Source organism: Mastigoproctus giganteus, chromosome 2, assembly GCF_048544385.1.
Source record: "Mastigoproctus giganteus isolate SK-2022 chromosome 2, ASM4854438v1, whole genome shotgun sequence".
NCBI lineage: Eukaryota > Metazoa > Arthropoda > Arachnida > Uropygi > Thelyphonidae > Mastigoproctus > Mastigoproctus giganteus.
This window is the reverse complement of record NC_143576.1, coordinates 33,879,392-33,893,315: the sequence shown is the minus strand read 5'-3', so window position 1 is coordinate 33,893,315 and position 13,924 is coordinate 33,879,392. Positions and strand designations below refer to the sequence as shown.

The 13,924-nt window shown below is 34.7% G+C and overlaps 1 protein-coding gene across 4 annotated transcripts in view; it reads right to left on the bottom strand.

Annotated features, from left to right (window-relative positions):
• Nucleotides 1-598: 598 nt before the first annotated feature.
• Nucleotides 599-13,924, bottom strand: part of LOC150089259 (transcriptional repressor p66-beta-like) — an 89,979-nt gene continuing 76,653 nt past the window's right edge. For all 4 annotated transcript variants that reach the window (XM_090388693.1, XM_090388707.1, XM_090388699.1 and 1 more), the window contains 2 exons: nucleotides 12,408-12,629; nucleotides 599-1,918 (listed from right to left, as the gene is read on the bottom strand). In XM_090388693.1, coding sequence (XP_090244819.1) covers nucleotides 998-1,918; nucleotides 12,408-12,629 — 1,143 coding nt within the window. In that variant the 3' untranslated portion in view covers nucleotides 599-997. The remainder of the gene's footprint in view (nucleotides 1,919-12,407; nucleotides 12,630-13,924) is intronic.

Genomic DNA, 13,924 nt, shown 5'->3' with positions numbered 1-13,924 from the left:
CTGCCTGTATATTAATGAACTGCAGTTGTCCAGAAATTTTCTTTTTTCATATAACTTTTCTGCTCATATCGTCACTTTCAAAATACAGTATAAAACTATAACCAATTAAACAGCAATGCAATCTTTAAATATGTTTTGAAATGGTAAAAAAAAAATAAAATAATAATAATAAAATAAGTAAATTGTCTTCCTTCATATACATATAAAAGTCAAACTGATTTTTCTTTCTGGACACTAAATTATTTCTTAGAAGTGCAAAGAAATAAACATTTTATTTTCATAATTTAATTATAAATTTGCAAATATCATAAGTTAGCTAAAACAGTACATGACATGCACAACAATTTTGTTTTGTAAGTGCACCACTATTTCAGCTTCAAACTGTATTCAGGAAGTAGTACATAAAAGGTATGGAACACTAACTTTTTCTCAGTTTCTCCTATTTTAGTGATTGAAAAAAGTGTGAAATACTTACTCGGGCTATAAGTCCTTTTCAACAGAATAAGAAAGAGATAGATCTCGTTTACACACATTTATTTAAGTAAATATAAAATGGATTATAGCTTTAGCTATAACCCATTTTATATTCACTCAGCCTGATATTTATTAAATAAAAATTGTATGTACACATTGAAGCTGAAATATGGGCTTAACTATCCAAGTCTACTTAGCTAATCCACAACTCTGTCTAGTGTTTAAAATGTCACTGTAGTATATGAAAAAAATATATAAAGTTGAGGCTGTTTCTGCTTTGTTTCTTTCTTGTACAGAAGCAGAATGCCAATTCATCACAAAAAGTACAACATTCTGACTGAAAATTACAGCATTCTGTAATCTTCAAATGCTTAATTTAAATACAAATTTTACACTGCTGGTTACTATACTATAATAGCAACATAGCCTGCAGTTAAGAGATTAGTGTCTATCAAAACACATTTGTACATCATTCTAGGCACTCAGCCTTAATAAAGGAACACCACTGTACTCATTCTAGTAATTATGTCTTCCAGTTCAATGACCCTTGAGACATGGACCTAGAAGGTATCATATCCAATAGATATTGTCGCTGAATATCAGTTGATAATGGTGCTTTCCCTAGCATTTGATAAGGATACTGTGTAGCTAATAAAGGTGGGAATGGAAGCATGTGGGCTGGTTGAGGTAGACTCTGAGTTTGGGCTAACTGTTGTGCTTGAGCTTGCAAGATTGATTGATGTGCTGCACTTAATTTAGGTATCTGTTGCAACAGTGACGTAGAATTTGTCACTCCAGTAATTGAAGGTACAGATGAGTTTCCTCCTATCCTACACAAAGAAGTAGATAAAGGACTGTGCGACAATGGAGGACTTGATGCTGCTGCTGCATTAATTGCTATAGGAGTAGGAGTTGAACTTGGTGTGCGAGAAGGTGGGGTGGTAGAAATAGGTGGGCTAGGAACAGCTTGGGCCATACGTTGTTCAATTTCCTGTTCCTGTTGCAGGGCTTTCACGAATGCAGTTTTCAAACGATTTGTATGCTCAGCTTTCAGTGCTTTTTTAATGTTGGAGGTTACACAACTTTCACAAATGACTGATGTGTGCTTTTTATCTGGTCCATCTTGCCATTTCCACACTGGAGTAAAGTCAGTTCCACACTGAACACATTCAAATGGGGTGGGTGGAGTTTTGCTGCTGCTGTCAACATTTGTAAGGAAGTCAACAACTGTCTCCAATCCCAATAAGCATATAAATTCAGGGTTATTAGCATTTGGTATAAAATGCATTTCTGGTGGAGGGGGCTTTGGAGGAGGAATCTGAAGCAAAGTCTTTTCAAGTTGCTTGCGCAAAGCTAACTTGGCTGCTGCTTGTCGCTGAGCAGGTGTCTGATTCTCTATTCTCTCAGACTGTGAAGGAGGCACTGGACTAGTAGATAGAGGAATCTATAAAATTGAATAGTTTTGTTTAGCATATGATGACAATTATTATAAAAGTAATTTTAACCTTATTTAGTGAAGTAAGAGAAATTGCAATGACACAAAAATACATCTGAAAATTATAAAAACTTCATTATAAAAGTTGTAAAATAAAATCAGTAATAAAGTGCAATTTAGTGTTAACAGCTCTTTTTATTAAGATTAAGTATTTTTCTGTACAAAGTCAGCATGTGTCACCTCAATCAACCACATCCAAAGATAAATAAAAAAAATTCAAACAAGGCACAATAAAAAGTGTTGCCTTTCACTGCAGTTACAGATGGAAACATGATTCTTACAAATAGACAAGTCACTGCCAAAGAGATTTTTCAATGAATGCATTGCAGACACAATGTTGTGGAACAGCTGGTCATTTAGGATTCTGAAAAGTGTTTATTTCTTGTCATTTAACAAAGGATATGAAGCTGCAAAGGATAAAGACATGCAGAGATATGGTGAATAGTGCAAATGTGCTCATTGGGACTGTTTCGAAGAATAGAAAGTAAACAAGTGAGGTTAGGATAAATGCCTAGAAACTCTGAAATGTGTGGCTATTTTATTTTCAAAGTGATATATATATATATATATATATATAGACAATACCCTCAATACAAATCCCATGTTTACACAGCAATATAAAATTCCTTCAAGTTACATTGTTTAACTTGGGGGATTTCAAATTTCAACTTTCCAGTAGCAAATTCTGTATCACTGAAACGATGGGAAAAGGGAGATTAGCTAAACAGATATATGAAGCAAAAGTGAATGTAATAGGCACAGAGGAAGGTAAATTGATAGTGGCAAGCAAGCGAGGACTTACTTTGGCTTGGGCTAATAGCCCGACATAAAATATATCTCCTAGCACATAAATCTGATAGACTAGAAGGACTGATATTTCTGTTGACATAGTAGTAGAAATCAGTCAGTCTGGATTATCAATATTCTGTACTATATTTCCTGTTAGATTTTTACCCTGTTTCTTCTAATAATTGCTTGATACCATCATCCATCTCCCTTTCTGTCTGCTTCTGAGTCTATTACCATTCACATTTGTTGTTCAAATAGTTGTTAGTTTCCTGTATTTTTAATTAAAACTCAAATTTTTTGAAGATCCTAATATTTGATCAATTACTTTATTTCCTTCTCTCAGCTCTCATCTCCATAGGTTAACATAAGCTTAAAAATTATGTAAAATGACTAACTTTGCCTTTCAACTAATTTATCTTTTGCTCTAAATTACCCCCAGGTATTTTCCACTTCCCTGAGAGCAGTACCACACAGTTGGTACATTTCTTTTCAGTTATTGCTACCCATATCCAGTACTTTGCATTTGTCGATGTTAAACTTCAGTTGCCACTTCTCAGCCCATTTTCCCAACTTATCTAGATCCAGTTGGAGTAGCATACTGTCTTTACTGTCGTTAACAACCCTGCCAACCTGTTAACAAAATCTGCAAACCTGGACATTAAACCTGATATACCTTCATCAATATCATTGATAAATATACAAAACTACAATGGGCCCAAAACCGAACCCTGGGGAACTCCACTAATAACATTCATCCACAAAGAGCAGTGTCCATTGATTACCACTCTCTGTCGTCTCCCACTCAACCATCCCTTTATCCATTGTAGCAACTTACCCTTAATGCTATACCTCTCCAATTTGTACAGCAGTCTTCCATGTGCAACAGTATTAAAAGCTTTCCTGAAATACAAGTATATGATATCAAAATTATTTTTGGCATTCAGTTCCTTTGTAACCACATCATAGTATCCAATCAAATTGATCAGACAAGACCTCCCTGTAACAAACCCATGCTATGTCTGAATTATTGCTGCAGTCTTGTCTAGATGATCCTGCAATGCTTCTTTAATCAGTGATTCCATTATTTTACCTGGAACACAAGTTAAACTAACAGGTCTGTAGTTACTTGTGTCGCCTTTTGAGAACCCCCCCCCCCCTTGTGAATTGGTGATACATTTGCACACCTCAGTCCATGGGGACCTCCCCTAAGTCCAAGGAAGCTTTCATAATTATGGATAAGGGTTTGCTTACTTCCTTTGCTGACTCCTTTAATATAACTGGATAGATCCCGTCCACCCCAGGAGCCTTCCTTATGTTTAACTTCAACAATTTCTCCTCTATTTTGATCTCAGTTATTACAAAATCACTTAGCTCCCTGTTAGCATTTCATACACTTCTGGCACTCCCCTCATTGAATAACTCCTCATTTATGAATGTAGATGCAAAATACTCATTCAGTTAATCAGCTTCTGAGCATGACCATCAATAGTCAACCCATCTATGTTAATTGGTCCAATCTGATTCATCCCTTTCCTTCTAGAGTTTACATAAGTAAAGAACTCTTTGCTGTTTTTCTTTGCATCCTTTGCCAAAGATTTCTCGTAATTTGCTTTCACCTGCCTAACCTCCTTTGTGACTTGATTACAGACTAGCTTATATCTGCCATAGGCTTCTGAGTCGCTTGATAATTTATATGCATCCCATGCATTTTTCTTCTCTGTCACGAGTCTCATTAGTTCATTTGATAACCATTTAGGCCTAAACCTTGAACAATATTTCTTAATAGGTATGAAACTTTTAGTAGCATCCACGATTAATTCCTTGAATGCTTCCCACTTAGAATTTACTGTTGGTAACATTGTCAGTTGATCCCACTGTACAGAATTTAAAAATTGTCTGAGAAAACTGTACTCACCTTTACGGAAGCAAAAACCATTTCCTTTACCCCCGATGGTAATTATATCTTTAAGTAAATCCCACATCAGTACACTGTGATCACTGCCACCTAGTGGTTCCTTTATCTGCAAATTCTTAATACACGAATGATCACTGCTGATAACCAAATCAAGAGTATTATACCCTCTGGTTGCCTCTCGAACATGCTGCTGCAGAAAACAGTCATCCAATAAATCCACAAAAGTCTTACTAGTGTGTGAGTGACCAACCCACAAGTTCCAGTCAATATCCAGGAAGTTAAAATCCCCCAGATTTGTTGCTGCGCTAACTGAAATAAGATTCTGCTTGCTAAAGTTGGATATGTATGTGTGTATGTACGTACATATCCAACATACATAGTCATGCATTCAATTCTCATTGAATGCGTGACAGTCTTTTAATAAGTATTTATGTATATTAATTTCAATGTAATTTTCGTAATTGATTTTATTTAATATTAAATATGGGACATTTATTCGTATAATTAGATAATCACATAATCCTTCTAATGTGAGTGTTGAGAGAATTCTGTTCCTGCATAAAGGTATAAGGTTTCCTTTTATAGTTTATAATTATTGAACAGAATATATACTGTCCAGTCAAAACATTATGACCACCTACCCAATAGTGGGTATATTTTCCTCTTGCTGCTAGTACTGCCACCACAGGTGAGACAATGGACTCTATAAGGCCTCTGAACGTAACAGGAGGTATACAGTACCATGTTGCCAGGATAGTATCATGTAGGTGTGCCATAGTTTGTGGTGGAGGATCCAAATGCTGAATCTGTCTATCCATGTAATTCCAGAAATGTTCTAAGACATTCATATCCAGCAGCCAAAGCAACACCTGGAAGTCACTTGTACATTCAGTGAACCGCTCTGCTGGAACACACATGTGCCATCTGGAAAGACAGTCACCATGAAGGGGTGTGTACCTGTTCAGCTATAATGGTTAGGTAGTTTTTAGAATTCAGTGTTGACTGTGGGTATGAGGGCAACATGTAATTCCCAGAAAAACATTCCCCATACCAAAATACCACTGCCACCTGCTTGTTTCTGTTGGACCAGGGCATTGGAGTAATTCCTCTCCACAGATTTAATGGTAACTTCATTACTGCTTGTTTTATAGTTTACTGTGCGGCACTGTTAAAAATTTCGCAATGTAAATATAAAGTCTAAAGGTAATATTCTAATATATGCTGCAATGAGTTGTTTTGCACTGAATGTAACCAAACAAATAAAATGCACTAATTTTCAATACTCTGCATTATTCAGAAATGTGTAACTGTTATACTTCTTTCAGCAAAAAATTACATGGTACACAGTAAGCAGTATGGTGGTGCTTTCTGAAATCCCTTTTGAAATTGAGAAATGCAAACTGACTAAAATAACTAACGGTTGCAATGTAAAGTTTTAACTTTAAGAAGAAGTTTTATTCTAACAGGAATCCTCCTTGAGTCAAGTGATTAATTCATTCACTCTAGGAAGTTATCACCTAAGGCAACAACCTGTAAGTCATAAATAATTTTTCACAGAAAATAACATACTAATACTGGCTGACAATGTTCTGAATCAGACTACCAGACTTCCCTTCTCCCAAGAGTGTACTTTAGTTGTGAACAGCACATCTGAACTTCATAGTACAGAATAATTATGGAGAACATTAACAAGCACAGTTAACTAGTTAATGCACCCTGTTAAGCTGTTGTTCAAAAAATGTTCTCTATAACAAAAACTGCATGGGTTGCAAATGAATATACATCCACAATCTGATAAATGGTGTTCACACACACACACACACACACACACACACACCAGTGTTGCCAACTCTTAATAATATTTCCCGCTAGCCGCATACTCAAAATCCGCTATTTTTAGCACTTGACCCGCCAAATTTTTTAAATTTTCATTTGTTTTGTACTTTGTAGTGAATAAAAACAAAACAAACAAATAGTATATATAAATAGTTATTTATTTTTCTGTTTTTAATATAAAATCAATATCTAAAAATCTAAATTAATTTCGAAATTCAATACCTCCTCATCATATGCTTCTTGTGTACCTATTTTGCGAAGCACTTCTTCAGGTAAAACATAATTTTTACAACACTTTTCAACTCTTTTGAGCCCGTATCGTACTGATAAGATTGCATTAACCGTGCCAACACTCATTCTGTTGCGTGTTTTGTTTTTTACTAGATTTAAATTGCTGAATATTCTTTCCACATCTGCATTGGATGATGGCAAAATTAAAATACCCAATGCAAATTCGCTAATTTCTTTAAATGGATTTTTACCGCTTGCATCTCGATATTTCGAAACTTCTGACCAAAACTTCATTGTATTGTTGATGTTTTCCCATTTAACGAGAGTAATGTTTATATACTGTTGCTCAATTTTTTCAATTTCTACTTCAGACAATTTGAAATTTTGTAATAAATTTATCAGTGGTTCTTTTTGTTGCTTTAATATATTGTTAACTGAGATTAATGACATTTTTTCTAATTCTTTTATGTTGTCCGGAAGGCGTTGTTTTAATTGTTGATACAAATCAATCAAGAAATTACGGCATCTCTCTCTCTCTCTCTCTCTTATTGCCATTTCATCTGTTGTTGTTGTGATAAGTTTATTCATTATTAATTCATTTATTTTTCTTTCAAATTGGTAACCTAAATATGGCTTAGGGTCTAAATAATTATTAATGTCCTCTTCTATCCTTTCAATATATGTATTTGGTAAAAACATTTTATTGGCAATCATCGACAATAGCATGTTTAAATCATGTAGTAATAATGTAGGATCGGCAGTATTTGATTCAAAAGATTTATTTACTCTTTGTACTTCAGATAAGATAGGTTTTAAAATAAAAGATATGCTAAATTACTTTCATCTTTGAACATTGAATAAAAAAGTTCTGCAGTATAACATTTGTCAGTCAAACGAGTTATTTCAAAATGGGCTTTTAATTCAATATACTGTTCTAAAATTCTTGTTATAGCAACTTCAATGGATAACCACCTTGTTTGATACGAATGAACTATCTTTTTCGGATCTGCACCATCGTTTATGGCACTGTATAAATATTTGAATTGATTTTGTCGGCTGGTGGATTTACTAAACGCACGATTTTGCATTGCACGGGGGTTTCTAGGAATACAACTATCGTGCTATACGAGGACTGACTATACTAAGATATTATTATACTGTGGTTATTAGAAATAATTATTACTTATTACTGTTATTACTTATTGCTCTGTAGTTATTAGAAACGTTGAAAGAGATGTCGGTAATTCGGATCGCATTTCTTGGAAGCCAAACAAATACGACGAAGAAAAATTATCCAATGCCATTCCTTCACTGTTTCAAAAAAAGGCGTCATTAGAATTTTTTCCACATTTATTTTTAGATTTGATCCAACAATTTAAAGCCATGACCCAATGATCAGGTCGTTTGACCGCGAGCGTAACTACGTAAAATTGTTGGGGTTCTCCTCAGGGAAATCCAGAATAATATAAAACCGATTCTTCGCTTTATAAAAAAAAAACTATGAAATATGATATCCCTACTATTTCAATTATGAATTAAATAATTAATTGAACAATTAATTTAATATTTCTTAATATAAATGTTACATTGCCAAAATCCATAAAATGCTAAACATTTATACTCTTCCCGCTAAAAAATCCGCTATCCGCTATTTCATATTTTTATCCGCTAAACCTGAAGCAATTCCGCTAAATCTAGCGGGAAAACCGCTAAAATGGCAACACTGACACACACACACACACACACACACACACACACACACACACACACACAGAGAGAGAGAGAGAGAGAGAGAGAGAGAGAGAGAGAGAGAGAGAGAGAGAGAGAGAGAGAGAGAGAGAGAATGGTCCACTAACTGGCAGGTGGTTCCCCCCTACAAAGGCGAATGTTTACTTTTAGCATTTCATCAATTTTTTTCCCCCTGTGCATTGTACTGATGAACACTCCTTTCCAATTCATTCTGCAGATGTTCACTAGACATGAGATCTATAATTGGGCTGGCAAGGTGAATGCTTGAAGTCTTACTCAGGTTTCTCGACTTACTCTTTAACACATTTGGTGTGGTCAATGGTTGCACTGTAATCTTTAAAGCACTTCTGTCCAAAGTTATTTAGGAGGACTTAATAAGCTAGACAGAATTTTCCCACCTCCAAGTGGCAGGGGTGGAAACCTGGTTCACTGGGATAGGTAGGCTGATATCTAAGTCCTATCTCACTTCATCACAGCTAAGTGGCATTTCCTGCTCTCTCTTTCTTTTAATTTGAATTTAATGTTTTAAGTTGCATTTTAATGTATTTAATTTGATTTAGAATAAAGCTTCTGACATAATTTAATACAAAGATCTAGCCATGAATAGACTGAGGTCTAAGCAGTGGTTCGACCTAAGTATCTTTAATATCCGGCAGGAATTTAACACTGGACAATTCAATTGAATTTAATATTGAAACTGAATTGTCCAAAGTTGCATGCTAAAGTAACTTTGTCCATGCAACATTGCCAAGTGTATCCGATTCACAACTATGTTTGGATATGCTCTGGCATTCATAGCATCCTCCAGCGAAACTGAGAACATGCCATTCACCTCCTCCAGCAGCCTACCAGTGCTGAAATGCATAAATTAGAACTCAGACTATTTGACTTAACTTCAGTTCTACCTAATTTAGTTTTTTTTTTTTTTTGTTGTGGTATAACATATTTCATATATATTTTTATCTTACCTTCAGTGCTCTGATTCCATCCTGGCACCAGTGCAGCTGCTTTCTGGTTGTTGTCCAAGGTCAGTAGCTACCATGAAGATCTCACTATCATAGTTCAGGCACTGATGTTTTGTAATATTCCAGCACTCTTGTCACATGACAACAATTGACAATCTGCTTCAGACATTGAGTGCCTTGATCTGTCACGTTACATTTTCATCCATTTACAGTTGCTTCTTATGGATGTTTTCTGGTGCAGCTGTCCTCTCTTATTGTAACACTAGCTGAATGCACACAGACAATCATACCTCTTTGGATGTACAAAATCTTCCCCCCCCCATTGCCAGTGAACCCATTTCATCACTAGTCGGGTCACACAGCTTTATAATGCTTTCTTGCACATATCATACACCTTGTGACTTCTTAGATTTACATATTTTTGCACAGACTACTGCATAACCTCCATGGTCCTAATTAAATGGCCAGGAAGTGTATATCATAAACAGTTCAACAGATTTAAATTTCTAGGTGGCCATTGTAGTAGTACTTAACATTAAAACTTGTTTTTATATTAATGTCTGAACTGCCAGTACACAACAGGATGCTACCAGTGACTAGAACACTTGAGTTCATTATTTTTAATTTTCAAAATGTAGTTAGTTACTTTAATTTCACAGACATTAAGAAAGTAGGACCATTCAGTAAAAGTGAGAACAACCAAAACTAAGTGTTAAAAAAACCTGTTTACTGGAGAGCACAAAGCCAGAATGGAATAGTTTTAATAGTAAGAGAGAGATAAATTTTATTAAGGTGAAGCTCTAATCGTGATTTTTTTAAAAATTTCTTATGGTGCAGTTGACTGCAATGAACCTATGTGCTTGGTGAGAATATTCTCAAGTTAAACTGTCCAATGCTGTCATTACTACAGAATGAAATTTCATGTCTATTGCTCATGGGTGAAGGATGACTGTGTGTTAAGGAATAAATTGTTATTACACCTATCCCAAAAAATTAGAGTAAGTGCTGGTTTTAGAAATTGATTTAAAAAAGACACATTAAACTGATGAACACATAAAATAGATAAATATATTATACACCAGGTGCACAATCATGCCACCACAGAGGGGAGATAGCAGTAGATGGCCTTAACAGGTTCTGCTCTTGTCAGATAAAAACAAGCAGCTACAGGTATAATGAGCATAGGAACACTGACAAGGATCATCTGAGTTTAAAAAAAGGTTGCCTGGTCTGATGAATACTAATTCCCACTGTTTCCTGATGATGTTATCAGACAACAGTGCGAATTGGTATTCATCAAAACACTGCAGATGGGCTTCAAGCCAAGAAGGCACTATGAGTTTAACCCCTTCATGGATTATCCCGAGATATCTCGTTTTTAGTTTTAAAAGTTATTTGGAACTACACGAAATATCTCGGGATACAATAATACCCGAAGCAAACAATGATACCTCCAAATTTAGGACTGAAACGTATTTTCTCTGGCATTTATCTGGCTAATTTTGCACTAGCCAGGTAAATCCTGAGTTTTCTCAGGATTTTCTTACGCCTGGCAGCAGACGACTGGCTTTCGTTTTATTTATATTGTACAGCAAGGTCAGAACAGTAGTGTGCGTTCCTGTGCTGCCAGCAAGCAAAATATAATTTGCCGTCCTAAATGCAGAATATTGAACCCATGAAAACAATTCACAAAAACAATATCGAAAAATATTTCTGCGCCCTCTTGAACTGCCGCCCGTAAGCGACGCTTACCTCGCTTGTCCACTTGTGGCAGCCGTGTGTCAGAATGTAGTTGGTTCGTGATTACTGCTTGTGCGTTCCACTTGATGTTTTAAATTTATTTATATAATGAGTAATGAAGACCTTTTCTATGCCTTTCTTTTAGCTCAGGTGCTAATTTATTAAAAAAATCTGTATAATTTGCACACTTTTTGGCGTACACGAGATAACTCGGGATATCCCAAATGGGTTAATTACTCCCATGTATTTTCTACGAAAAAATTAATAAAAAACACAAAAAATTATACGAGTATATGCATGATGCATACTTTTAATCTGTAAAATAAAAAAAGTCAATCCATTACGGCACATTTTCTGGAAAAAAAATGTTCCGGGAAGGGGTTAAAGATATCTCAATGTTCCCCAATAACAATAGGGTCAGGGTATGATGATAACATCATAAATTAATGGATCCATCATGTCAGTGGTGCAGGCTAGTAATGGAAGTATGATAGTGTGGGAAACGTTTTTGTGCATTAAGTCCCTAATACTGGTGAATTGATGTTCAAATGACACAATCTGAACAAGGTTTCTGACAGGCAAATCCCTTCACGATTCCAGTTTATACACCCAGCAACAGTTACTTCTAGCAATATAACTTGTCATGTCACAAGGCATGGACTGTTTCAGTATGGTTCCAGAAGCTTAAAGGTAACTTTACCAAACTTGGTCTGCTCATACAATGGATCTCAACATGAATGGGAATTTGTGGGAGGTGGAATGAGCTGTTCATGCAGTGATCCACTGCCATCCAATCTGAGGCAATTGTAGGATGCATTCAAGTCTTCATGCACCAGCATTCCCTATGAAATGCTTTCAACAACTTATGGATAGCTGAAATGAGTTTAAGTTGTTCTGAGGACTAAAGAAGGTATTAACTACTGTTAAGCCAGTTTACCTAATAAATTGGCCACTCAGTGCATTACAGATAGAAGAAAAAAAGTTAACAAAAATATTTACAATCTTTCGGTGCCAGTTTGTTCTTAAAAATTTCTCATGCTGTTTAATTAATATAATATTTAAGAGATTTTATTATAACTAATTATTAATTAAAATAAAATCTCTTAAATTTAATGTCTTTAGTGGCATATTAAATTGTATAGAATACTCAACAGAAGTGGATAGAGCAGGATTACCAATTTAGTATATATATATATATATAAAATATACATACCTGACTGGTTGACACTTGAAGAGGGATCTGAACATTAGATGGAGGCTGAGAAGTTTGCAGACCTTTAATGGGATACCCCATTACCACATTAGGAGTTGCAATAGATGTCTGTGACAGAGATCCAACTCCTGTGCGTAATCCAAGCTGATGATGAAGTGTATTTCCTGTCACTGATGAAGTGTTATTTACTTTTGAAATAGGATGGGCAACATGATTTCTTACCTGTATAAAATAGATATAAAATAATTACCCACGAAGAATTTCTCAATCAAAGTGGCCATCTCTGATATGCAAAAATTTAATGTGTTTAATATGTAATTTAATATATTTAATATATTTAATAAAATTTTTAAATAAAATTTAAAAATTTAATTTAATAAAAATTCAAACAAATTCTGAATAGAATTTACAAATTCTATACATAATTTGTAAATGACTAGAAAAATATCTACAGAAAAATTTAATCTCAAAGTTAAATATTTTTGGAAATAAAATCAAAACTACAGTTTTTACAGTTGTGTATATAATATATCACAAGATTTATCCTAGCACATATTTCTTATTATACAGAGATGTGTCCCTATGCAATTTTCACACTTGCACCATCTTTGTTTCATTTTGTCATGTGACAGTCTTGCTTCACCTATTTTACACGTAACCATTGGATTTTATGACTGTACAACTAAGATGTCTGAAATCAAAAGTTAAATGTAAGTCACAGAGGCATAGCAGAAGGCCTGGCTAACCCTACATTGGGAGAGTGGTGTATATGGGGCCACCCCCCCTCTTTCCATACTCCTATTTGATTTTTTTTTTTTTTTGGTAGTTGTTGGCGCATAGGCTTCTGTGGCCATAATGCACCTCCCAAGGTTTTTGCAGTACTTTGATCCAAGCCCGAGGCGGGAATCGAACCCGCAACCTTTGGGTTGCCAGGCAAGCACTTTACCCACCCGGCTAGCCCGGTCAGCTCCTATTTGATGCATGCACAAACTTTGTAAAACCTGCATGGAAAGGGACAGAGAAACACATGTGTAAATTGCCAACAGTTACAGGTTAATGCATAGTTGCAAACTTCTGACTTTCAAAAAAGCCAGAAATGAGGCATTTGTAAGTAGGAGGAAATCAAGTCTTTAGGGCCAAAGCAGGCAAACAAAAAAGTATGGTTTACTTTTAAATATTAGTTACTTAACATTCTTCTGTCTGCAGATTTATTTTATATTTTATTTTTATTAATAAAATTTTTATTAATTTTATTTTATTAAAATTATTATTTAATAATTTTTATTAAATTTTATTTTTCAGAACATCAAATTACAATGCATGTGTAACAGAATAATAATTATTATAACAAAAATAATGAAATAATAAATTAAGAACATAGTGGGATTAAAAAAAAGAAAAAGAAAGAATAAAGTCTAATTAAACTATATTACTTATTGCACCAATGTAAAATGCAAAGACATTAATGATATTCAGTAAGTTGTCAAAGAAATCTAAACTGAAATTATCTGCAATTG